The sequence below is a fragment of the Erythrolamprus reginae genome, chromosome Z, assembly GCF_031021105.1.
Source record: "Erythrolamprus reginae isolate rEryReg1 chromosome Z, rEryReg1.hap1, whole genome shotgun sequence".
Taxonomy (NCBI): domain Eukaryota; kingdom Metazoa; phylum Chordata; class Lepidosauria; order Squamata; family Dipsadidae; genus Erythrolamprus; species Erythrolamprus reginae.
In genome coordinates this window covers 137,438,670-137,466,051 of record NC_091963.1, presented here as the reverse complement: position 1 = coordinate 137,466,051, position 27,382 = coordinate 137,438,670, and the positions used below count along the sequence as shown (strand labels likewise).

At 43.6% G+C, this 27,382-nt stretch overlaps 1 protein-coding gene across 2 annotated transcripts in view; it reads left to right on the top strand.

Moving 5' to 3' along the window:
• BCKDK (branched chain keto acid dehydrogenase kinase) overlaps window positions 1-27,382 on the top strand; it is a 74,864-nt gene that overhangs the window by 14,582 nt on the left and 32,900 nt on the right. The window contains exon 2 of one of the 2 annotated variants that reach the window (XM_070726791.1): window positions 13,810-14,025. In XM_070726791.1, coding sequence (XP_070582892.1) covers window positions 13,831-14,025 — 195 coding nt within the window. In that variant the 5' untranslated portion in view covers window positions 13,810-13,830. Of the gene's footprint in view, window positions 1-13,809; window positions 14,026-16,687; window positions 19,470-27,382 lie in introns of those variants that run through there. The other variant, XM_070726792.1, reaches the window with a different exon arrangement.

Sequence of the window (27,382 nt, the reverse complement as noted above, 5' to 3'; positions counted from 1 at the left end):
ACCGGGTGAAATAAAAGATCTAAAAATCCGGGTTGGGGAGACAAGGGGTTTTTAGATCTTTTATTTCACCCGGTCAATCACGTGATGCAAACAAACGCCCAACGCGTCCATCCTTCCAGAGGCGGCACGGTCTGCCTACTCGGGAGAGGCCACCGGGCAAAGATGCAGCCGGTTGCCTCTCGGCCACAAGCGGGGCGCTGCCTGCTGCTTCCCTTGCCTCGGCTTCCCCCACCTGCTCCTGCGGCGGCAGCGGGGCAGAGGCCCTGCCGGGACTCGCCCGGGCTCTCGCGGCCAAACAGGCGCGTGGCTCGCCTTCCTTTCCCACCCACGGCCCGGCATCGCCCGTGCGCCGCTGCCTTCGCGCCCGGCCTGCTTCTCGCCCAGCCGCCGGCGCTGACCATGCTGGGGACCCGGCGCGACCGGCTGCTCATTCTGCTGCTTCTCGGGGCGCTGCTCAGCGCCGATTTCTACTTCCACCTCTGGCCCCAAATGAGGCGGCGCCTTGGTCCGGCCACGGAGACGGCTGAGCCCCGCTGCTCCTGCCCCGCCGAAGAAGCCGCCGTCGCCGCCGGTCCAAAGCTCCGGACTCGGCCGCCCGCCAACCTGAGCAGCCAGGCCCCCCCACTCCAAGCTGAGGAGGCTATTCGCGCACCCGCTCTACAGCACCCCCGAGAGACCGGCCGAGAAGCTGCTCAACGGGCAGGAGGCGCTGCGTTACTACCGGCGGAAAATAGCCCGCTGGAACAGGTGCGTGGGCCCGGATGTGGGGGGAAACCCGGCTCGGGCGCATAAGACCCGCATCGGAAAAACCCGCTTGTCGCTGCGATGCCTTGCGGGGGCGGGGGTGAGGGAAGAGCGTGGGTGTTTTAAAAGGTCGCAGCCGGCCTGGGGGGCTTGCCAGCACCCCCCCCCCCACACCCGGGTTCGGGGTGCGGGGGTTGCTGGCAAGCCCCCCAGGCCAGCTGCGACCTTTTAAAACACCCGCGCCGCTTCCCATGTGTCTCCTGGAGCCGAATGCGGAAGTTCGGCTTTGCTGTTCAGCTTCAGGCTTTGCTGTTCGGCTCCGGGAGACAGCTGCGAAGCGGCGCGGGTGTTTTAAAAGGTCGCAATCTGCCTGGGGGGCTTCCCAGCAACCTCCCGAACCGAACCTGGGGTTCAGCAAAATTTTGCCTCGGCGTTCGGGAGGCTTCTGGGAAGCCCCGCCGCCCGGCTGTTACCTTTTAAAACAGCCGCGGGGCTTCCCAGCAGTCTCCGAACGCAGGTTCGTAACTCGAAAAAAGTTCGTAAGAAGAGGCAAAATTTTTCTGAACCCCGGGTTCGTATCACGAGTTGTTCGTAAGACGAGGGGTTCGTATCTTAAGGTACCACTGTATATATATATATATATATATATATATATATATATATATATATATATATATATATATAAATTGTAAATACTGTATTTAAATACTGTATCTAAAATAAATACTGTGTGGGAAGGGTTTATAAACACTTAAAACAATGAAAACGTACCAAACAATTACAATATAAATACTTAAATAAGTACTATCAGTCGATAAATTCCCCATCGCGGATTTCACCTATTGCGGCCAGGTCTGGAACGTAACACTAGCGATAGGTGAGGGACTACTGTACATTTAAGAATGCCTTATTATACAGGTAGTTCTTGACTTAGTTTACTTGCTGACTGTTCAAAGTAACAACAGCACTGGAAAAAGTGACTTATGATCGTTTTTCACACTTACTCAATTGTTGCATTCAGATGTCGGGCAATGACTCATATTTATTATGATGATTGCAATGTCCTACGGCAGTGATGGCAAACCTTTTTTTCCCCGGGTGCCGAAAGAGCGTGCGCACATGCTATTGCACATGTGTGAGTGCCCACACCCATAATTCAGTGTCTGGGGAGGGCGAAAACAGCTTCCCCTGCCCCGCAGAGGTCCTCTGGAGGCTGGAAATGACCTGTTTCCCAACTTCTGGTGGGCCCAATAAGCTCATATTTCTCCCTCTCCAGGTTACAAAGACTTCAGTGCAAGCTGGGAGCTGGTAAAAATTTGGGCCACAAATGTTGTCGTAAGTGGAGGCCTATTTGTATAAACCAAATCCCTTGGAATATATAAAATTTGAACCAGTAAATGAATTTTCCTTTTCTTTCGATCCTTCCTTGCCTGAAAGAAACTGGAGGGCATTGTAGAACAAGGAAGTTGGCCAGAAATAATGTAGTATGTTTGAGGAGAAAAATTCTTTCCAATTTCTGTTGGCGCTGTATAAAGAATTGCCTTCATTTTTCTTCCCACTTAAGCAATTTCAGTCTTGAAGTTGGTAAAACTATCCAGTTTGAAGGGAGAGGAATTGTGCTGTGAAAGCTGTTTTAATATCTTTGGGAGGAAATTTGCTACTTTAGCCTTTGAATGACAGGCTGGTTTTGACTAATGTAAAAGGACTATGCCAAGTTGTTACTCAGAAAGACTTGGAGGGTTTTGCTGGTCTACGTGGCTTTTGCTATGAGACAATTGGGCAAGATCTAGCATACTGAGGAAATGCAATATCCTTCAGAGGAAGAAAAACAATTTCTAAGTGCAGGAAGAAGTTTTTGCCTCTTTTTCTTCCTCTAATTTAAAATAAAAAAGGTATTGTGGAGTCCTTGATCTCTCTCTCTGGCCTTGGTGGGGTTTTTTGCAGACATTTATTATCAAACTAGGTAACATCATCAATGTGCATTGCAGGCATGACATATTTTTAATGGGCTTGATTTCTTCTCAGATTCTGTCAGATTGCATGTACAGTGATCCCTCGAGTTTCGCGATCTCGAGTATTGCGAAACGCTATATCGCGAGTTTTCAACCCAGAAGTAAACAACACCATCTGCGCATGCGTGCCTTTTTTCTATGGCCACGCATGCGTAGATGGTGGAGTTTCCCGCCGGGCAGATAAGCTGCTGGGCGGCTTCCCTGGGTCTTCCCCCTCTTGCCCCGGTAAGACCCCAGCGGCGGCGCAAGCAATGGCGTGGGTGGGTGGGCGGCACGCGCGGGGACACCCCAGCTCCGCTTCCCAGCTGGGAAGCCGCCCCAGCAACGCGCGCGCGCTTGGGGACATCCCAGCTCCGCTTCCCAGCTGGGAAGCAGCCCCAGCAACGGCGTGGGCGGGCGGGCGGCACGCGCGCGGGGAAACCCCAGGCGCGAGCAACGGGGTGGGCGGGCGAAGGGCGGGCGGCGGTGGAAGTAAAAACACCATCTGCGCATGCGCAGATGGTGTTTTTACTTCCGCACCGCTACTTCGCGAAAAATCGATCATCGCAAGGGGTCCTGGAACGGAACCCTCGCGATGATCGAGGGACCACTGTATATATTGACCACCTTAAAAAGATAGCTCTTGCTGACTGTTTTGCAAAAGCGTCCATTCATATTTTCAAGATTGCTGGTTCTCAACTATCAAGGAATAAAGCAGTCATGCTTTAGATGGGTCAGTTGGGTCATCTCTTGTCACATTAAGGGGATGCACAAAGGCCCTGCCAAAGGGGACAATGACCATATGTGGGGAAGAACAGAAGCATCCATGGAGAAATCCGTGTGACTTGCCATCTTTTTTTTTAAACAAAACATTGAATGAACATTTCCATAACGTGAACTGTAGGTGGTACACATCATAAAGGTGCAAACTTAGTATTGTGACTATAAGAAGTGATTTTTATGAATACATCAAATTAATATATAGTAACTTATTACTAAATAGGCATTGTATATATAAGTTAGGGCTAACATAATTTACATTTTCATTCTTATTTTCCTTATATTTATGTCTTATATAATCAAATATAAACTCCATAAGTTTATAATGATACCATCCAAACTTCTTTGCTACCCATTTGTCAACTATATTATTGACCGCTATGTTGCGACTTTAAAGATTTTGTTCAAGTTATTTCAAGCCGTTTGGTTTTTATCATTCTTAGTAGCTTTTGGATAGCCATCTATAGGTAGGTTTGCAATTTCTCTCATATATAATATTTCAGATTTGTCTATTTTGGAATAGTATTTCTAAGAAAGGTGAAGGGAGAGAAGAAAACTTTCCAGTTTTAATTAATTTTTATTTGGAATATTTTTAATGATTCAACCATTTATACCATCAATCCCAGGCTGAGTAGAAGTCTGATGTGTCTCTGTCTTCCAATTCACAAGTCATTTTGGTTAGTTCTGCACATTCGTGAATTTTATTGATGAGGTGTAAGCTGGACTGGGTATTATTTTCTTTCCAGTATTCCATATTTCCATATTTTCAAGATTGCTGGTTCTCAGCTATCAAGGAATAAATCAGTCATGCTTTAGATGAGTCAGTTGGGTCATCTCTTGTCACATTAAGGGAATGCGCAAAGGCCCTGCCAAAGGGGACAATGACCACACTTGGGGGGAAACAGAAGCATCCACGGAGAGATCCGTGTGACCTGTCATCTTAAGAGTAAGTACTGCAGAGGCCAAGGAAGGCTGGAGTGGGATTTTGTTACTCTTGAACACATAACTGGGAGATTAAAGCATGGTTTCACAGTTGTGGCATTTTCAAAGGATGTGGACTTCGAATTCCAGAATTCCACAGCCAGTGTAGCCACTGAGAAGAATTCTGAGAGTTTAATTTTATTCATTCATTCATTCATTCATTCATTCATTCAACTTCTATGCCGCACAATCCCAAAGGACTCAGGGAGGCTTACAAAATAATACAAATACAAAAGATACAAAGCAATAAAAGAAGACGAATATAATATCTAAAACTAACCCCATGATAAAACCTATTTATTATATAAAAAAAGATAATAGAATAGAATAGAAAAGAATAGAATTTTATTGGTCCAAGTGTGATTGGACACAAGGAATTTGTCTTGGTGCATATGCTCTCAGCGTACATAAAATAAAATATACATTTGTCAAGAATCATGTGGTACAACACTTAATGATTGTCATAGGGGTCAAATAAGCAATGAAGAAGCAATATTAATAAAAATCTTAGGAGATAAGCAACAAGTTACAGTCATACAGTCAACATGGGAGGAAATGGGTGAAAGGAATGATGAGAAAAACTAGTAGAATAGAAGTGCAGATTTAGTAGAAAGTCTGACAGTGTTGAGGGAAATATTTGTTTAGTAGAGTGATGGCGTTCGGGGAAAAAACCTGTTCTTGTGTCTAGTTGTCTTGGTGTGCAGTGCTCTAGCGACGTTTTGAGGGTAGGAGTTGAAACAATTTGTGTCCAGGATCTGAGGGGTCAGTAAATATTTTCCCCACCCTCTTTTTGACTCGTGCAGTATACAGGTCCTCAATGGAAGGCAGGTTGGCAGCAATTGCATGCATACACACCATTCATACAATTTGGCCATGAAAATGTGCAATTCATGGCCTCCAGAGCCAGGTCTTCGTGGCCTTACGGGAGGCCAGTAGGGTGGGAGAAGTATGAACAGGGATGGGCTACTGCCCGGGCATGGGAGGGAATGCAATGGGGTAGCAAAAATGGAGCTCCACCCCACAGCACCCAATTTGCACTGAAAGATGTTGAAAAAAAATGCAGGGCACCCTGCATAAGCCATGCCCACAGTGCGGTAGTAAAATTTTTGGTAGCCCTTCACTGAGTATGAACGTCGGGGGGTAGTAGGTTCCATAGAATTGATTTGATTTCTATGCCGCCCAATCCCATAGGACTTATTACAACAATTTTAAAAAATACAATAGTACAATAATAAAAAGAAGTCGAACCTCATCAGTTAATGAAACCCCATGATCCTAACAAACCCCATTATAACCTCCCACCCACCCAAAAAGCCCAATCTAACAAATATACATACCAGACAAACATAATTCGGGCATGTCTGATGTTAAACTTCACGGCCCCCAGGCCTGTCGACAAAACCAGTTTTTAATAGCTTTTTGAAAAGCTAGTAGTGTGGGAGGAGTACGAACATCGGGGTGGTGGGGGAGTTGAAGTCCACAAAGCTAGAAGTTGCCAAAATTGGCGAATACTGGCTTAAGGCATTGGATGAGCATTTGGTGAGTCCCAAATTTGAATCCCAATCTTAAATGTTGAAGTTCCCTGAGTGACTTTAGACCAGTCCCTGGAGCAGGGAAGATGATGGAGAATAGGGAGACCCAAGTTGACCCGGAGACCTTAGGCCAGTTGTGTTATTTTTGGTCTACTGACTTCTCAGAATTGTATTGTGGGAATGAAATGAAGGTTTCTCCTAGATCAGTGATGGTGAACCTTTTTTCCCTCGGGTGCCGAAAGAGAGTGTATGTGTGCATTATTGCACATGCACGAGTGCCCACACCCATAATTCAATGCCTGGGGAGGGCAAAAGCAGCTTCCTCTGTCCTAGATCCACGATGTCAAACCTGTGGCATAGGTGGCACGTGGAGTCATATCTGCCGGAATGCGAGCCATTGCCCTAGCTCAGCTCCAGCATGCCAGCCAGCTGATTTTCGACTCGCACGGAGACTCTGGAAAGGCATTTTCGGCCTCCAGAGGGCAGGGGAGGGCGTTTTCTTTCTCCCCAGGCTGCAAGGAAGCCTGTGGAGTCTGGGGAGGTGAAAAACAGGCTTACTGGGCCTTCCGGGAATCGGGAAATTGGGGACTGGGGAGGTCGTGCAATCATATATGCATGGGGGACAGAGCATGTGCTGGGTCATGCGCGCAATGGCAGTAGGGTATGATGTGGGAAGCATTGAATTATGGGTGTGGGCGCACATACTTTCGACACGCAAGGAAAAAAGGTTCACCATCATTGTCCTAGATGTAGCCTTCAGTTCTTGGAAGAAAGATGGAATATTAGACCTAATAAATAAACAGACGTGTGAATCCAGTCACTCAGGCACAGTTTAGCAACTATCTTAGTTTCCTTTCTTGTTTATGGAGTCTGCTGATTTTTTACTTACGAAATGTCTACTATGCAGTTATTATCCAGCTGCTCAGAAGCTGTTCCTAAGTTAATGCTCTGAACTGGAAATATTAGGCTTACATTTGAAGGGAGCTACTTTTTTGTTTTAATGGAAACAAAATGCAGATAGTCCTCGATGTACAACCAATCATTTAGTAGCCTTTCGAAATTTCGACAGCACTGAACAAGTGACTTAAGAGCATTTTTCATGCTTACAACCATTACAGCATCCCTATGGTCACATAATCAAAATTGGGGACAGCTTCACATTTATGACAGTTGCAATTGTTATTATTAATTGGATTTATATGCCTCTCTCTGTGTGTGTTGTGTTGTTTGATTCTCTTGTGACTTTCTGACAAGCAAAGTCATTAAAGAAGTCATTAAGTCTGATGCTTGTTTATCAATCTGTGTTTGCTTATGCTGCCCTATATAGATGTTTCTGGTTGTGCTGCATTCAAACCACACCTTCAGTTTGCCCTCTGGGACACCTTGTGTTCACATCACAATTTTTTTGGTCAGGCTAGAGGTTCAATAAAGGAGGGCATATGATAGCAATAGCGCATGGATATTAAGTTGGCCACGACTGCTTCTGTTTGTTTTTCATTTGTGCACCATTCCTCTGCCATCACGGCTAAGTAATTCTGGGCAGCTTGCGCATGTAAAACAATCACAGAACTATTAAAACAATAGGTACAATCACAATGAAATCAGCCAGTAACGCAACCTGGCTTGTTGTTCAGATACACCAACGTATCACTGTTCTGCCCATCGTTTAAGAATGTAACAAACACACACAGTTTGGACGCACTTAATTTAATCAATAAACCATTACTAATAACTGGCTTTATAGTGGGTACACATGCACGCGCACGCACACACGCACACACAAGATCTAAAAGCAATCCAAAATAGAAAAACAGATTCACATGATACTCAGGACAAATACTCTGTTCCAAAACGTTGTTTCCTGCAGCCTTTCAGCTGCCTCTGCTGTTTTTAAGTAGACTAGGGGAATGGCCAATTAGCCCCAAGCCTTATTCCCTAGGAGACCTCTTTTTGAGTAACCACTCCTGTCTCTTGGCAGCTCTGTGTACTCGTGCATTAAGAAGAGGAGAAGCCTCTTCTTCCTCATCACTGTTACAAGATACTGGAGGTTCCGAAGGCCCTGGCTGCACATCTGCCTCTGGCACTGAGTCCTCATCAGCCTCCTCACTATCCGACTTGGGCGCCAACTGCACAGGCTGCTGGCGCATCACCAAGTCGGTCTCCTCTTAAACAGGATCTGCCTTCTGTTGCACAGGTTGCTGGCGGGCCACAACAGCCCAGCCTTATGGAATACATTGCAAACACCTCTCTCCCCCCACCTCCTATAAAAATGGCTCCTTTCTCCTTACCATTTAAGAGAAAAATGCCAACAACAATCCAAAGGGACTGTTATCATTTCTCTTTTCAAAATCTTTGGAGATTCTCAGTCATCCAGGTCATGGTTGTCCCAAAGGTGCTTTTTCAAGGGGCAACCGGACTTTCTCGACTTTCTCTTCTCAATGTTAGCAAGGAAGGAGCCATCTTTGCACGGGGGTGCAATGAAATCTATAAGGCCGGGCAGTCACATGTTGGTGGGGGAAGGTGTCAAAGCAATCATGGGATCATGATACAAGCCTTGTCACTTTTCTGTGTGTGCCATCCAGGGTTGGGCTGCTTCCGGCTCAGGAGCGGGATGCTGTTCTGGTAGTGGAAATAGAGCTGTGCGTACTGCTCCAGCTGACTGGCGGTCAAGCATATGTGCCCGGGGAATGATTTGCTTCCTGCGTATGTGCAACGCTCTCTACATGGGGCTACTTTTGAAGAGTGTTCGGAAACTTCAGATTGTGCAGAATTCGGACGTGAGAGCTATCATGGGCTTGCCCAGATATGCCCATGTGTCGTCAACACTCTGCGGCTTGCAGTGGCTGCCAATCAGTTTCCGGTCACAATTCAAAGTGTTGGTAATGACCTATAAAGCCCTACATGGCATCAGACCAGAATACCTACGGGACCGCCTGCTGCCGCACGAATCCGAGCAGCCGATTAGGTCTCACAGTGTTGGCCTTCTCCGGGTCCTGTTGGCTAAACAATGCCATCTGGCGGGACCCAGAGGAAGAGCCTTCTCTGTGGTGTCACCAGCCCTCTGGAATCAACTCCCCCCCCCCCCGGAGATTCGAACTGCCCTACCCTCCTTCCGCAAAATGCTAAAGACCCATCTCTGCCGCCAGGCGTGGGGGGATTAACCTCCCCCCCTTTTTCTTTGACCTCTATATTGATCAGCTGGACTGAGTGTGTATGACTGTGTAGTTAATGGGTTTTTTATACATATATTTTAATTTAGTTTAAATTTTAATGTTAGATTTGTATTGTATTGTATTACTGTCTTATTGTGAGCCGCCCCGAGTCTTCGGAGAGGGGTGGCATACAAATCTAATAAATTCAATTCAATTCAAGTGAAATCTCATATGAGTATGCGCAGAAGCAAAAAACCCAACAAAAATTGCCAAAATCTCACGGCGGGCGCACATGCCCAACCCGTGTGTGCCTGCTGCCCATGTCCAAAGTTAGGTCCCAAACAGTTGGCCTTCTCTGGGTCCCGTCGACTAAACAATGCCGTTTGGCGGGACCCAGGGGAAGAGCCTTCTCTCTGGCGGCCCCCAGATATCAGAGTTGCCCCCACCCTCCTTGCCTTTTGTAAGCTCCTTAAAACCCACCTCTGTCGTCAGGCATGGGGGAATTGAGATATTCCCTTCCCCTAGGCTTATAAAAAATTTATGCATGGTATGTCTGTATGTATGATTGGTCTCTTAAATTGGGGTTTCTTTTTAAAATTAACTTAAATATCAGATTTGTTTATATTGTTTTATTACTGTTGTTAGCTGCCCCGAGTCTGTGGAGAGGGGCGGCATACAAATTTGATAGATAGATAGATAGATAGATAGATAGATAGATAGATAGATAGATAGATAGATAGATAGATAGATAGATAGATAGATAGAATGAGTAATTCAATTAATTCCGTGCAGTCACTTAGTCTTCATAATGCAGTTTTGCATTATGATTGCTCATGAGTAAGTAAGGACCAGTAAAAGAGGAATGGAAAAATCCTTACCTGTAGATCAGTGTTTTTCAGTCTTGGAAATTTAGGATGGACAAACTTTATGCAGCCTGGGGAATTCTGGGGGATTGAAGTCCATGCACCTTAAAATTGCCAAAGTTGGGAAGCATGGGTCTAACACTATAGTTTAGGATTTTCCATTCCTGTTTTATTTAGAGTTTAGTGCAATTAAATACATTAGTTGTGGTTTCCCTGATATATAGTGATTAAAGCAATATGAACCATTACTGGACTTTTTGAGAAAATGAAATTAAAAGTTGATCTGAGCTTTGATGATTAGATGTGGGATTGTGGAAATAATGTAGGCAAATGTCAATCTTAGAGTAATCTTGATATCTTTTTACTTATACTGAAAGTTAGAATTTATTCTTTTTTAATTTTTCTTCTATTCCTTTCTTTCTTAATACTTTCACTCTTTTTCTTTCCTGAGCTTTGACTTTTTTAAAATCTGTTTTTTATTTGTTTATCCCTTAGATTTGTTTTGTTTTTTTGATGTATGAAAGATCAAATACTCAGCCACTGTAATTCTACATTCCGTATTTATAGAAATCATATCAAGATTTAGAATGAAATACATTGGCAGCCATCTCATGTAAGGGAGGCTCTGAGTCTCTCTAAACAAAAAATGTTTAGCGATAGAAGATAATATTTGTTGTTCAGTGTTGACCTGTGGGGTTCTTGGTACACACTGACCTTGATGGTTTTCTTGCAGATGTTTTATCACCAAAGGTACTTTGCTGCTGGCTTGCGCAGTGTTGAAAAAATCTCATAAAAATTTAAAAACAAGGAATAAGCCAAAAGCAATGTATGCAAAGTGGTGGAAACAGCTTCTGTGCATGCGCAGAAGGAAAAAAACCTCTTTTTCTTTCCTGAGCTTTTACTTTTTAAAAATCTGTTTTTTATTTGTTTATCTATTAAATTTGTTTGGGTTTTTTGCTGTATGAAAGATCAAATACTCAGCCACTGTAAATTCTACATACCTTATTTACAGAAATCATATCAAGATTTAAAATGAAATTCATTGGCAGCCATCTCATATAAGAGAGGCTCCAAGTCTCTCTAAACAAAAAGTGTTTATTGATAGAAGATAATATTTTTAGCTCAGGGTTGAACTGTGGGGTTCTTGGTACACATTGAACTTGATGGTTTTCTTGCAGATGTTTTATCACCAAACTAGATAACACTGGGTTTTAACTTACTTTGCTGCTGGCTTGCGCAGTGTTGAAAAAAATCTCAAAGTTTTAAAAAAAGAAGAAGCCAAAAACAATGTATGCACAGTGCTGGAAACTAAGCTTCTGTGCATGTACAGAAGGAAAAAAACTGATTTTTTTTCAAAATAAGTAAAATATTCAAAAAAATCCAGGGACACATGTGCAGTGCTGGAAAGTATGCTTCTGTACATGCGCAGAAGGGGGGGGGGGGAACCTGACTTTTTTTTTTCCAAAATAAATTTAAAAATCCAAAAAAAAAATTTAAAAAATGATGGCATCCATGGACTGGCACCGACAGAACCCGTTCTGTGGCACCATCATGATATTACCAGCGGTTTGCTACTGATTCTACAGAGCCCACCTTTGTGGTAACATCATCAGCACTATAGAAGGAGTGGAGCTTGTTCTTATTTTCATATACTAGTAGCTTCTGCCTGCCAGTGTTGATCAGTTGCTTCACAAACAGTGTTTTGATTGGTGTTAGGTCTATACAGGCCCAGGCAACGAAGAGCTATTCTCTGCACCCCTCTGTTGTGGTTGGCTCTGGCCCAGCTCCTGCCCCAAGGAATGTGGAGGTGGATGCAGGGGAAACATCAACATGTCATAGGCCTGGAGATAAGAGAGGCCACCTGTGTTTCGGTGGGGCTCTAGTAATTAGGGCTACAGATACAAATAGCAGCGTGTTGGTTTGGCCATTGTGGAAGAGTATCTGATCACAGTTCTTCAGGACCGTGCCTTACTGTTTTCTGCACTTTGTTTGTTGATTTTTCAAGCCTTTGAAACCAAATCGGAGCAAAGTGTGTGTGTGTCTCACTTCGTTGGAAGAAGGGCTGTGACGTTTCTTCACAGCTGCTAGCTAAGTACTTAAGGACTGATTAAGGGAATTGTACAGCCTACAGGGTTGTTTTGGGACAAGTGCTCTTTGCAATACAAAAAAGGGTGCTTTGTTTCTTTTGAATTTTGTGATAAAGAACATTGTTTTGAATTTTCAAATGTGTGTGTGTCTGAAATTTGTACCCTTGAATTTTCGGGAGGGAACACCCTCCCTCAAATGTTCTTTAAAATACAGTTTCACAGCATTCCTTTAGGAACCTCCAAACTGTGGTTACTCCTCCTAAAATAAATCCTCTCTACCTGGAGCTTCAAAATTTTCTATTTGCTGGGAAGAGGTGTAGCTATAAGTCAGTCTACATTTAGTGTACATCTGACCTTGGGAATATCTCTTCAAAATCAAACAAAAGTGAAATTTTCTGTGCAGTTCACACCCCTTGATCACTGAATTTGGATGGCAGAAAGCAAAGCCCACATTTTGTAATTAACACCTGTGCTGGCGCGCCCCGTTTTGACTGGCAGAGTGCTGCAGAGGACTGACTGCCATACCCAGTATTGGGATGGGTGGTGGTAGAAGGTGTTCTGGTAGGAAAAATGGAGCTGCGCGCGCAGCGAAATATGCTGATTGGTGGGCGGGCAGGCGCATCAGAGTGAAGTTTGCTTCCTGCGCATACGTAGGAAGCCAAATGCGTGAACACGAGATTTCAGCGATTTTTGCCTTCGAGGAAGCAAAGAAACTGGCAAAAATCACCAAAGTTTCACACATACGTACGTCCTCGTGCAAGATTTCAGCTGTGGCGAGGGGGGCATTCGCCCAGGTTCGCCTGGTGCACCAGTTGCGACCCTATTTGGACCGGGAGTCACTGCTCACAGTCACTCATGCCCTCATCACCTCGAGGCTCGACTACTGTAACGCTCTACCTGGGGCTACCTTTGAAAAGTGTTCAGAAACTTCAGATAGTGCAGAATGCAGCTGCGAGGGCAATCATGGGCTTTTCCAAATATGCCCATGTTACTCCAACACTCCGCAGTCTGCATTGGTTGCCGATCAGTTTCCGGTAACAATTCAAAGTGTTGGTTATAAAGCCCTTCATGGCACCGGACCAGATTATCTCAGGGACTGCCTTCTGCTGCACGAATCCCAGCGACCAGTTAGGTCCCACAGAGTGGGTCTTCTCCGGGTCCCGTCAACCAAACAATGTCGCTTGGCGGGACCCAGAGGAAGAGCCTTCTCTGTGGCGGCCCCGGCCCTCTGGAACCAACTCCCCCCAGAGATTAGAATTGCCCCCACCCTCTTTGCCTTTCGAAAGCTGCTTAAAACCCACCTCTGCCACCAGGCATGGGGGAACTGAGATATCCCTTTCCCCCTAGGCCTTTACAATTTTATGCATGGTATGTCTGTATGTATGATTGGGTTTTTAACTCTTTTTAGTATTGGATTTTGTTATATACTCTTTTATTGTTGTTGTTAGCTGCCCCGAGTCTGCGGAGAGGGGCGGCATACAAATCCAATAAATAAATAAATTTTGCTTCCTGTGCATGTGCATGGTCACACCCCCTGGCCATGCCCCTTGCCATGCCCACCTGGCCAGACATTAGAGCAGAGAACCAGTTATTAAGAAACTTTCAGTCCACCACTGGACTCCAATTGTACACAAGAAGGACTTTTGAAGTGGGTTAGCAAACTTTTTTTCTCCTTTCAGGTGTCTATGGTATAGAGAATTATGTGGAAAACACTGCTGCGGATAGAGCTGGGGGCAGCAGGGAACCAGGCCCCTTGCGTGCTCCCCTTCCTTCTCCCTGGACTCCGATACGGGTCGTCTTCAGCTATCGATCAGCATCATGAGCTGGCCAGGGAGCGATCCAAGACGGTCACCTCTTTCTACAATCAATCTGCCATTGATGCAGCCGCTGAAAAGGTGAGCGTGAATCAATAGTTTAACTTTATTGTTTTGACCCCCGGTCATATCATAGGAATGCTATAGCATGAAATAACGTTGAAATAGTGAAATTATCAGTACAATACATAGAGTGCAACGGCTCAATATGCAAATGGTCCCCAACTTACAACCACAATTGAGCCCAACATTTATGTTGCTAAGCGAGAAATTTGTTAAGTGAGTTTTGCCAATTTTACAAGTTTTCTTGCCACATTTGATAAGCGAATCACCGCAGTTTTTAAATTAGTAATGCTGTTACTAATCCAGCTTCTGTATTAATTTTGCTGGTGGGAAGGTCAACAAAGGTGATCACATGACTCCGGGACATTGCATCGGTCATAAATATGAAGCAGTTGTCAAGCATCCAAATGTAAACTATGTGGCCAAGGGAATGCTAAATGAACTGTCGTAAGTCGAGGACAACCTGTAATAGACATTCAAGTACTCCTCGACGTATGACCATAATGGAGCCTGCCTATTTGGGCTTAACAAATAACAACAACAGAGTTTGGAAGGGACCTTGGAGATCTTCTAGTCCAACCCCCTGCTTAGGCAAGAAACCCTGCAATGCTTCAGACAGATGGTTATCCAACATCTTAAAAACTTCCAGTGTTGGAGTATTCACAACTTCTAGAGGCAAGCTGTTCCATGGATTAGTTGTTCTAACTGTCAGGAAATGTCTCCTTAGTTCTAAGTTGTCTCTTTCCTTGTTAGGTTTCCACTCTTTACTTCTTGTTCTATCGGACCAAAATATCTCCGGGACTGCCTTCTGCCGCACGTATCCCAGCGACCGGTTAGGTCCCACAGAGTTGGCCTTCTCTCGGGCCTGTCGACGAAACAATGTCGTCTGGCGGGACCAGGGGAAGAGCCTTCTCTGTGGCGGCCCCGACCCTCTGGAATCAACTCCCCCTGGAGATTAGGACTGCCCCCACCCTCCTTGCCTTCCGCAAACCCCTCAAAACCCACCACTGTCATCAGGCATGGGGAAATTGATTCCCCTGGGCCGTTTCTGCTTTATGTATGGTCTGTATGAGATGTATGATTGTTTTTATATTAAGGGTTTTAAATTGATTTGTACTGTTTCTTGTTGTGAACTGTTCCGAGTTCTCGGAGAGGGGCGCCATACAAATCTAATAAATAATAATAATAATATTAATAATAATAATACTCAGGTGCTTTGGAGAATAGGTTGACTCCTTTGTGGTAGCCCCTGAGACATTGGAACACTTCTATCATGTCTCCCCTGGTCCTTCTTTTCATTAAACTAGCCATGCCCAGTTCCTGCAACAGTTCTTCATATGTTTTAGCCTCCAGTCCCCTACTCCGAGTCTTCGGAGAGGGGCGGCATACAAATCTAAGTAATAAAATCATCTTTGTCGTTCTTCTCTGCACTTTTTCTAGAGTCTCAACATCCTTTTTGCATCGTGGTGACCAAAACTGGATGCAGTATTCCAAGTGTGGCCTTACCAAGGCCTTATAAAGTGGTAATAACACTTCATGTGATCTTGATTCTGTCCAGCTGTTAATGCAGCCTAGAATTGTGTTGGCTTTTGGGGCAGCTGCTGCACACTGCTGGCTCATATTTAAATGGTTGTCCACTAGGACTCCAAGATCCCTCTCACAGTTACTACTGTTGAGCAATGTACCACATGTACTGTACCTGTGCATTTTGGGTTTTGTATTGAGTACAGAGAGTATTGAGTAAGAACCTTACTTTTTTCACCATTGAATTTCATTTTGTTAGATAGTGCCCATTGTTCAAGTTTGTCAAGATCCTTCTGTATTTAGCACCTTTCTTCTGCAGTGTTGGCTATTCTTGCCAGTTTGGTGTCATCTGCAAATCATTATACTTGTCGGTCATAAACATGGTCACCACATTGAACGGATGCATTTTTACAACTTGTTGTTGTTGTTGCAGTGGTTGTTAATTGAATCCATTGTTCGCTATGGCCTGTTTTTGCCAAAAACCAGAAATAAATACTGCTTTTTGACAAAAATGTGAATCATGGTCATTTGACCACACCACAAATCATAAATGTGGGCTGGTTGCCGAGTGCCTGTAGAGAGAGGGGCATCCATTGGAACTTCAGAACCACGTTATAAGGTGGTCTGTTATAATTTCAAATGGTCGCTAAACAGCTGCTCTTAGGTTGAGGATTACCTGCATTAGAGATATAAAGGTTGCAACCTAATAAAGCCTAACGAAGGACTTAATTTTTTTTCTCTAAGGTGAAATGACCCACAGCCAAGGATTTAGTTGCCGACGGACGGAAACACCTGTGAGATCAAAGATGGGCAACTTTACAACTCGTGGAATTCCGGGAGTTGAAGTCCACATGTCGTGAAGTTGTCATAATTGCCCAGTCCTATGCAAGAAGATAATTCCATTTTTCAAGGTCGGAGCCCTTGCGTTCATCGGCCGTTAATGGTTTAGCCCTGATGTCGTTGTGAATGGGGCAGTGAAAGTCATAATGGAGAACGCCCTTCATTGCTGCAAGGACAGAGGCCTTGTTCAACAGGAAGCTTACAAAATCCGGATACGTGGCGGGTGTGGCCTGCAGGCAAAGGGACGTTAAAGTCCTTCAAAAGTGGACTGAGTCCCCATTGCAGCCGAGTCCCCATTCATAGCTCACATATAACCCAACAAATCATAAGCCAGATGTAACCCAACTGGGCAGCCGTTCCTGTTTCTCCACCACCTTCTGATAAAACCTCGGCCTTGAGACAAGGCCAGGACTTGCTCGGGCATCCTGATAGAAGGAGCATATTTATCCGAGGACTGAAATAAAAGAATAGGTCCGAGCACGCAAGTTTCATTCCTGAAGGGTGCCTGACCTAATTGGCTACAGGTTTGTTGGTTTTGGCATAGGCAATGCCCTTTCGGTGCTCATGGCAAGGAGGCTGGGTGGAGTTAGGCTTAGCAGAGCCTTCTCTGTTATTTCATTTCTTTGGAAGACAGCCAATGGGCTTGGAACACTGCAGACATCAAGTCTTCGGATCCCTCTTTGCTCATTCCCTCGGCACAGTATTTCCCAACCTTCGCAATTTGAAGATGTGAGCACCAGGACTAGTTCGGGCACCCTGATAGCAAGGAGCATGTTTATCCCAGGACTGAAATAAAAGGATCTCACCTGTGCATGCAATCGGCAAGCGTACATCTCGGTATTACAAATTGCATTAGTTTACCTAAATAGGAAATGCCAAGAAAAATGAAAACAATAGGAAAGTACAGGAGGAAAAAAGGAAAGAGGAAAAATAGAGAAAAGGAAAAACATTGACTCCGGTCTCTTTTTACAGTGCGGAAGATTGAGACATACAATCTCAACTTTTTACTTTTCCATTATAATAGATAAGGAATTCTTTATTCCGAGATCTAGGCTCTGGCACCAGCTCGACTTGATACTGACCAGGCGTTCCAATCTTCCCAGCATTATAGTCACACGTAGCTATCAGGGTGCTGACCGCGATACAGACCACTCCTTCAAACAAAGGGGTTGTGTCACTCCAAGAATTAAAGGAAGACCACAAATTTACATCAGCAATACTTGTAACCAGGTCAAAGTGGAGGAATTTGCACATACATGATAGGAAACGCTCCCAGGCCCAGCTGAAGCAAACACGTCCGAAAGATGGGAATATTTCAAGAATGCTGTCTGTAACACCGCCCTCACAGTATTTCATAAGAAGAGCAGAAAGACAGAAGATTGGCTTGAAGCCCACTTAAAGGAGCTGACTACATATGCAGCCTGCTCCAGGGTGCGCAAACTACAGGATCGGCGAGCTACTCGTAGCAAAGTCCAAAGGGCTCCCAGGAGATGTGCAAATACTATTGGTTTCATTTCTGCTCTCAGATTAAGATAGTATCTGACACAGGTAACATCAAGGGGACGTATGAGGGCATCAAGTGGCCTTAGGACCAACACAGAAGAAATCTGCCCCTTTGAAGTCTGCTGCAGGGGAGGTTGTCCAGGACCGAACACAGCAGATGGCACGCTGGGTACAGCTCTTCTCTGAGTTATATTCTAGAGAAAGTGCAATAACTGACGAGGCTTTGAACGGCATTGGGTGCCTGCCTGTCTTGAGGGAGCTTGACAGTGAGCCAGACTTAGAGCTCTGGACTCCCTCGCCTCAGGCAAGGCACCCGGGAAATATAATATCCTTGCCGAAGTTTTGAAATGCTGCAATGATTTCATCGCCACAGAATTGTGCATGCAATTCTTCTGTCTCTGTTGGAAGGAAGGCGCGGAGCATTGCACGGCATGAAGGATGGAAGTATCATAGCACTAAGAACAAAAGTGACAGGTGACTGTAACAATTAGCGTGGCATCTCTGTTCTTAGCATGGTAGGGAAGCGGCTTGCCTCTATTGCATTAAAGAGGCTCCAGGTGCTTTCAGAGAGAGTCTATCCAGAAGCACAGTGCGGATTCCGAGGCAATAGATCCACTACCGATATGGTATTTTCTCTTAGACGGGTGCAGGAGTAATGCAGAAGAAAGACAGCCACTTTTTGTTGTGTTTATAGATCTTATGAAACCTTTTGACCTGGTTAGTAGGGAGGGCCTTTATAAAATCCTCTCCAAGATTGTCTGTCCACCCCAGCTCCTCAACATCATCCGGTCTTTTCAAGAGGAAGTGAAGGGCATGGTAGTTTTTGATGGCTTAGCATCAGTTTCGTTTGACATTCGAAGTAAAGTAAAACAGGGCTGTGTCCTTGAACTAACTCTATTCAAGATCTTTTTTGCTATCATGCTGAAGCATGCTTTTGGAACGGTAACAGAGGGAGTCTATTTCCAGACCAGATTAGATGGAAAACTCTTAAACCTCTCTAGATTGAGAGCAAAGTCCAAAGTCCAGCTGAAATGCTTACGAGATTTCCTTTTCTCTAACGATGTTGCCATTACTGCTTATTCTGCTGAAGACTTCCAACGACTCATTGACTGTTTTTGCAAGGCCTGCCAAGATTTTGGATTAACGATCAGCCTGGAAAAAACGCAAGTCCGGGTCAGGATGTGGACTCACCTCCCCATATTACAATCTTTGCAGAAGAATTGGAGGTCATCCATGACTTTGTGTATCTTGGCTCAACGATCACTGACACTCTCTAGATACTGAGCTGAATAAAGGTATTGGTAAAGTGACCACCTCATTCTCTAGACTCAGAAAGAGAATATGGCTTAATAAGAAGCTGAGAGAACATACAAAGATCCAGGTTTTTAGAGCCTGTGTCCTGAGCACATTCTTGTATTGCAGTGAGTGTCGGACCCTTTACGCATGGCAAGAGAGAAAGTTCAATACCTTTCATATGTGCTGTCTCCAAAGTATCTTTGGCATCACCAGGCATGACAAAGTTCCATATGGCAGAGTCTTGAAACTTGCTGGAATTTCTAGCATGTATTGAAACAGCGACACCTTCATTGGATTGGGTATGTTGTGAGAATGGATGATGGGCAGATTAAGAAAAATCTCCTGTATGGTGAATTAGTGCAGGGAAAGCACCCAAGAGGGAGATCATAGCTGTGATATAAAGATATCTGTAGGAGGGATTTAAAGGCCTTGGGAATGGACATTAGCAGCTGGGAAACCTTGACCTCTGATCGTTCAGCTTGGAGGCTAAAGATGCAACATGGCCTTCTCCATTTCGAGGAGACACTTGTTTGACAGGCTGAGGCAAAGAGACAGTCCCGGAACCAGCAAAATCCAGGGGACAGGCAGGGGACAGAATGGACCTGCCTTCAGTGTGGAAGGGATTGCCACTCTCGGATTGGCCTTAGATGCTGTTCTAGGAACTCTCTCCAGAGCACGATGCCATAGTCTTTCAAGATTGAAGGTTGCCAATGAGTAATAGATACTAGCCATTTTATTTGTTTGTTTGTTTATTTATTTATTTATTTTGTCCAATATACAATAATACACAATGAAGGTTGTTGTGATTCAGCCTGAGGCTCCTCAGGGAACGGCTGGAACTCTGCCGGCTCCATGCTCAGAGAGGGAGGACGAGGAACAGGAGGAGGAGGAGGACCAGGCAGACGGGGAAGAGGAATGTCAGGACGAGGAGGAGGGAGAACAGCCTGAGACCCCCCCCGGAGGGGGAGCTCTCCCCAGCGAGTAGCCTGGAGTCATTAGATGAGAACGCACAAGCCATCATAGATATGAGGCAGAGAAGGGCAGCACAACGAAGGGGACAATTAGCCAGGTATTTCCATCCCTAACAGGCAACAGCTGGGTTTGGGTGTGGTTCTCCTCAGAAAGGTTGAAAAGGCAGGCCCGCCCTTCCTGTATTGTGGAGAGTTATCTTTTGGGAGTCCTGTGACCTTGCTTCGATCCTTGGCGTCTCTGATTCTGGCTTGTGGCCTCGAAGGCTGAAAACTTGGGGGAGGCGTGGGTTTTATTATCTACAGTGGTGTGTGTGCCAGCAAGAAGCCTGTTGTATTGTCTGGCCGTCGTGACTCTTCTGTGAAGCTTCATAGCATTCCAGTTTGTAAGAACAGTTTTTGTTATCTGTGTTTGTTTTCAAAGATATAAAATGACTTTGCTTTTTACCAGCGTGTCCGGCTACTCTTTTTAGTTGGTGTTGACGTCTGGGGGAACCCAGACAGAACAAAGGTAATAGAGGATACCTTCAAAGAAATAGAATTAGAGAAAATAGAAGAGAGAGTACAGGATAAAATAATCAATGAGAGAATAGAAGAAAGATATAGGGATAGAAGAGAAGATATATGGCGTATAGGAGAGACAATAATTAGGACAGGGGTCAGAAGGCACTCTAGTGCACTTATGTACACCCCTTACTGACCTCTTAGGAATCTGGATAGGTCAACCATGGACAGTCTAATGGTAAAATGTTGGGGGTTAGGGGATGATACTACGGAGTCCAGTAATGAGTTCCACGCTTCAACAACTCTATTACTAAAGTCGTATTTTTTACAGTCAAGTTTGGAGCGATTTAATATTGAGCTTGAATCTGTTATGTGCTCTTGTGTTGTTGTGGTTGAAGCTGAAGTAGTTGTTGACAGGCAGGACATTGCAGCATATAATCTTGTGGGCAATACTTAGATCATTTTTAAGGCATCTTAGTTCTAAGTTTTCTAGGCCCAGGATTGTAAGTCAAGTTTCATATGGTATTTTGTTACGGGAGGAGGAATGCAGGGCTCTTCTGGTGAAGTATCCCTGGACATTTTCAAGGGTGTTAACGTCTGAGATGTGGTATGGGTTCCAAACAGATGAGCTGTATTCTAGGATGGGTCTGGCAAAAGTTTTGTATGCTCTGGTAAGTAGTGTGAGATTTCCAGAGCAGAAACTACGTAGGATTAGATTAACAACTCTTGAAGCCTTCTTGGCGATGTTGTTGCAGTGGGCTTTGGCACTTAGGTCTTTTGTAATTAGTACTCCGAGGTCCTTAACCGAATGGGGGTTATCTATGATAATTTGATTATTCAGTTTGTATTTGGAGTTCTGATTCTTTTTGCCGATGTGTAGGACAGAGCATTTGCTGGTTGAGATTTGGAGTTGCCATGCGTCAGACCAATCAGAAACAGGGTCTAGGTCTTTTTGGAGAGTAATTGTGTTATCGGTGGTGTTGAAGAGTTTTACATCATCTGCGAAGAGAATACAGTTGTTTGTAGTGAGATCACAAAGGTCATTGATGTAGAGAATGAAGAGAGTTGGTCCCAGTACGCTACCTTGGGGGACACCGCTTTTAACAGGGACAGGGTTAGATATAAAAATGAGCCGGCATGGCGCAGCAGGTAGAGTGCTGAACTGCAGGCCACTGAAACTGACTGTAGATCTGTAGGTCAGCGGTTCAAATCCCATCACCAGCTCAAGGTTGACTCAGCCATCCATCCTTCCAAGGTGGGTAAAATGAGGACCCAGATTGTGGGGGCAATATGCTGGCTCTGTTAAAAAGTGCTATTGCTAACATGTAAGCTGCCCTGAGTCTAAGGAGAAGGGCAGCATAAAAATCAAATAAATAAATAAATAAATAAATATTTAACCACTTGTTGTCTGTTTGACAGGAATGCTGTAATCCAGCTATGGAGCGCTCCTGAGATGCATACGATTTGAGTTTTAGGAGTAGTTTGTCATGGATCACTGAGTTGAAGGCTTTGGAGAAGTCAATATAAATTGCATCTATAGATTTTCCTTGGTCAAGATGAGTAGTCCATATGCTTTTGCAGTGGAGGAGCTGTAGGTTGCAGGATAGTTTTTTTCTGAATCCAAATTGTTTGTTACAGATCAGATTATTAGTTTCAAGGTGGATGGTAATTGATTTGTTTATAATTGATTCCATGACTTTGCATGGGACGCAGCATAGTCATATTGGTCTGTAATTATCGACAAGACAAGGGTCTCCTTTTTTGAAGATGGGGATGACCATTGCTTTCAACCATAGCTTAGAAAGTGTGCTGGTACTGAAGGATTTTTTGAAAATTATGCTTAGTGGTTCAGCTATAGCAGAAGAGAGCTTTTTTAGGAAGTATGCGTATAGACCATCTGGTCCGACTGATAGGGAAGGTTTAAGGTCACGTAATGCTTTTACAACTCGGTCTTCAGTAAAGTCTATAAGGGTTAGGTCATTGAGAGTTTGAGGTGCGATTGATGAAATTGGGGAATGAGCCATTACTATTAACAAAGACAGATCCAAAGAATGAGTTGAGATTAGCTTTAGAAGAATCATTGTGGAATTCTTTGTCGTTGGGTCCTTGGAGTGGTGGGATAGGTCTAGAGTCCTTAAGTTTGTTGTTGACGAAGTTGTAGAAGGATCGATTAGATTTGGTGTGTAGGAAGTTGTCCTCTTGTTTGCTGTGGTAGTTGAGACATTCTGCTTTTATTTGGTTGCAATGCTTTTATAAGTTGACTACTTGTCCTTTTTTGTTTTTCCCCCAGAGAGATTTTTTGTTTGTTTGTAATTTTCATATTGAGATAGGAAGGTTGTTTTTCTTGTTTGAGGTAGATGTTAGTGGTACGTGAAATCTGATAATTATTTTCATCTCGAGCAAGAATGTGTTGTAGAGGTCATCAGTAGAGTTGCAGCTAGAGAAAATAGTTTGCCAGTTTAACGTTGAGAGATGGGCTTCAATGTGTTCATAATTAGCTTTTTTGAAATTGAATTTCGGTGTCGCATTAGTTGGGTGGATCTTAGTGTGGCTTAGGTTGAGATTGAAGTTTATCATATTATGGTCGCTGTTGGAAAATGGTTCTTTTATTTGTAAACCATATAAATGCCCTTTTGCTGTTGCAGAAGATGACATCCAGACAATTGTCTAGTCTAGTATTGCTAGTTACCAGTTGGTCAAGTCCCAGGCTGGTGACGGTGTTATGTATAGTAGAATGGGTGGTTTCCGTGCTACATTCATTTAAGATACAGTTAATGTGTGGTAGGTTGAGGTCTCCGAGGAAGATGATGGGGTGTGGGCAGTGGGTAGCCCACGTTAGTAGTGCAGATAATTTGTTTCCATGTTCGATGTCATAGTCCGGAGCTCTGTAGCAGAGTAAGAAGCGAATTGTGGTATTTAAGGATAGATCACAGACAATAGTTTCAGGGAGTGATAGGTCTTGTGCAACTTTGATGTTTTTTAGGGTTAGAGATTTTTTGTAGAATATAGCTACCTTGCCTCCTCTGCGGGATTCACAGTCAGATCGAGAGACAAGATAGTTCCTTGTTGTAATAATTGAGTCTGGGTAGGATACATTGACAAAGATAATATCAAAGACTGAGGAGTCAAGAAGAAGGAGAAATTCAGACATCTTGTTGACTATACTTCTGGCATTTAATAATTTGCACTTGAGATTGGTTTTGGGTTGGGAGTAGGTTTTGGGTTGGTTAGAGGTAATAAGGGGCGCGCTTTCCTACTCCTTGTTAGTGGCTTTTGGGATGCCATTTTGTTGTTGTAGTGTGGTTAGTTGGAAGGTATCAGTTTATTGTTGTGGGATGGTCAGTTGGGAGATGTAGGTTGATTGATGAGAAGAGTTAGGCTGGAAGAAGTAGGGAAGGTTGTGGGTCCTGGATTTGATGCATTCGTTGGGGAAGTCTATGTATAAATTGGTTTCACCTAGGTCAAGGCGACTCTTTAGTTCTTCCCTTAGTTCACAGGAGCGGATGCGTTGAAGGAATGAAAGGTCTGGACTGGATCTGAGTTTGTTGTATGTGGTGTTGTTTCTGGCTATGAAATTAATGGTCTTGATGAAAAGCTGTTTTGTAGATTCATTTTTACAGACAACTCTGCAGAATCGTGGTGTCACCAAGCCATCACTGAACTTATGCTCTGGTCCGTTTCTGGTGACTTCTAATATCATCTGGGGAGATCGAATGAGAGTGTTGTTGGCGGATAATGTTCCTTATTTTTGTTATACCAGGTTGATCATTTCTTCAAGGCCGAATAGGATGGCGTTCCAGCATTTATGTTCACGCTCCATTGCGTCTTTGACAAGAGTGAGGACGTCTAGGGAAGAGTTGGACTGCCTTTGAGTTATGGGTGGTGGTTGAGGTGGGCTTGTTGATATGTAGTCATGTGGAGGTGGAGTGGTAGATTTTGTGTTTAACAGCGCTTGGATGTTTTTGTCCAGATCTATCTAACCAGCAGAACCAAAAATCAAAGTTTTATTTATTTTCCACCTCAAGAAAAAAGCCCAGAAGTAGTTTCCAGATAAAAATAAAAGTTTCCATATTTATCGGAGTGTAACATGTACCTCTCCCCCTCAAAAAAGAGGCTGAAAATTTGTGTGCGTCTTATACTATGAATGTAGCTTTTTCAAAGCTTTTTTTTTCAGCCTTAATGAGGTGCTAATGATCTTCTTGGCTCTTCCCAGCTTGTAGGCTTGTTTTCATTGCTACTCCCTCCAAAAAAAGTTTTTTTTCAGCCCTAACGACATGCTAAATATTTTGCTTAATCTTTTCATTGCTAAAGTTTTTTTCCCCCAGCCCTAAATCTTTGCAGGCTTATTTTCATTGCTCTTCCCGCTGAAAAACTTTTTTTTTCTGCCCTAGCCAGAGAATATAATAATGTGTTAAAGCTGACCAGACTAAGAAGACTAGCCAGATGAATACTGATAGGTAGATTTTTTTCCCTCCTTCAAAACTAAGGTGCATCTTCTAGTCCAAAAAATATGGTACGTGTATTCTTTCCTTTATTTAAAATAGCCAATTCAGGCATCTCTACTAACTCCATCAGCTTTTGCAGCCAATCATCCATTGTGGAACCACATACCTTAAAGTTGCCAAAGTTGAGAAAGACTGCTCCAATGCATGCAGAAAAAGGGCCATAAAAACGAAGCCTCATCCATGGGATGCAGGCAGCATATGCAAATCTATGCCCTTTTTGACTAGTATCTATTACTCATTGGCAACCCAGAAGAGCCCTTCACTCCTCCACATGAAACAAAATACCCTACGAAACTAGACTTACTATCCTGGGTCTAGAAAGCTTACAACTACGATGCCTTAAACATGATCAAAGTATTGCCCACAAGATCATATGCTGCAACATCCTGCCTGTCAACGACTACTTCAGCTTCAACCACAACAACACAAGAGCACACAACAGATACAAGCTTAATACTAACCGCTCCAATTGGACTGTAAAAAGTATGACTTTAGTAATCGAGTTGTCGAAGCATGGAACTCATTACCGGACTCCGCAGTATCTTCCCCTAACCCCCAACATTTTACCCTTAGACTATCCACAGTTGACCTCTCCAGATTCCTAAGAGGTCAGTAAGGGGCGTGCATAAGTGCACTAGCGGTCCTCCAGTCCCCTGTCCTATTGTCTCTCCTATATCTCATATATCGTATCTACTATTCTTCTTATACTACTCTCATAATATCCTTCTATTCTCTAATTGATATAGAGTGTTCCTTCGATTTTTGCGGGTTTGAACTTCGCGGAAAGTCTATACCACGGTTTTTCAAAAATATTAATTAAAAAATACTTTGCGGGTTTTTTCCCTATACCACGGTTTTTCCCACCCGATGACATCATATGTCATCGGCAAACTTTCGTCTACCTTTAATAAATATTTTTTAAAATAAACTTTAATAAATAAACATGGTGAGTAATAATCTGAATTGGTTGCTAAGGGAATGGGAAATTGCAATTTAGGGGTTTAAAGTGTTAAGGGAAGGCTTGTGATACTGTTCAGAGCCAAAAATAGTGTACAGTATTTACTTCCGCATCTGTACTTCGCGGAAATTCGACTTTCGCGGGCGGTCTCAGAACGCATCCCCCACGAAAAGCGAGGGAACACTGTATCCCTAAATGTTCACTTCTATTCTTTCTCTAATATATTTTACTTGAGTATATCCTCTATAACCTTCATTGTATATTATTGTGCATTGGACTAAATAAACAAACAAACCTTCAGTCTTGAAAGACTAGAGCAGCATCTAGTGTGCCTAAAAAGGCCAATCCGAGAGTGGCAATCCCTCCCACACTGAAGGCAGATCCATTCTGCCCCCTGCCTGGCTCCTGCATTTCGCTGGGGCAATTTGCAGATGGGTGTGAAAATGGGCTGTAGAAAATGAGCAATGAGGGAGTTTGCTAGTCATTATAACTAGCTCAAGGTTTAGTTTGTGTCTAGAAATTTTATTGCTTATGTATTTAAAACGTTTATTTAAAACAATGAACATTTATTGTTTATTTTTTAAAAATATTTTGTTTAACCCTGCTGTTATGTTTCGAGTCTGTGAGACTGGAAATCGAAGCTTGAGAACCTTTAAAATTTTTTCCTGCGTTTATGAAACTTGAAATTTCATGACTTTTCATCATTTCAGGGGTTCTCTCTCTGAGAATTTTTTTTTGGTGGGGTGGGGGTGGGGGCCCTTAGTTTTTGCTGGGCAAAAAAAGTCATACTTGTACTGTTTTCAAGTCTGTGTGACTCGAACCGTAAATTCTTTATTTTAAGTGCTTATATTTGGTCAATTTGAAAACTTCTTTCCCTTGGAAACTAGGTTGAACATTTCTGCACACAATGAAATGAAAATTGAAATAAAAAATAATAATGCTTATTGGTTTATTTTGCTCATAAACCCCCCCCCTTTTGAGAATTTATTTTCAATTTATGGATAGTTTAGCCTGCTAAATTTGGTGTGGGATTACTAGTTTGAACATTCCTGATCATAAAAAAACTATAAATTAACTGAAAAAAATGATGCTTATTGGTTTTTAAAATCAGAAATAAGGCCTCAGCTCCCCCCTCCCAGCTGCTTGCAACCATTTTTATGTTTATTTTGTTTAGGCTCCAAATCCGAAATATTTTTAATACCTTAGGCATTGATTTACTAAATTTAACATTGCTGATCATCATAAAAATATTTGGGGGTGGGTGGGTGGGACTTTTT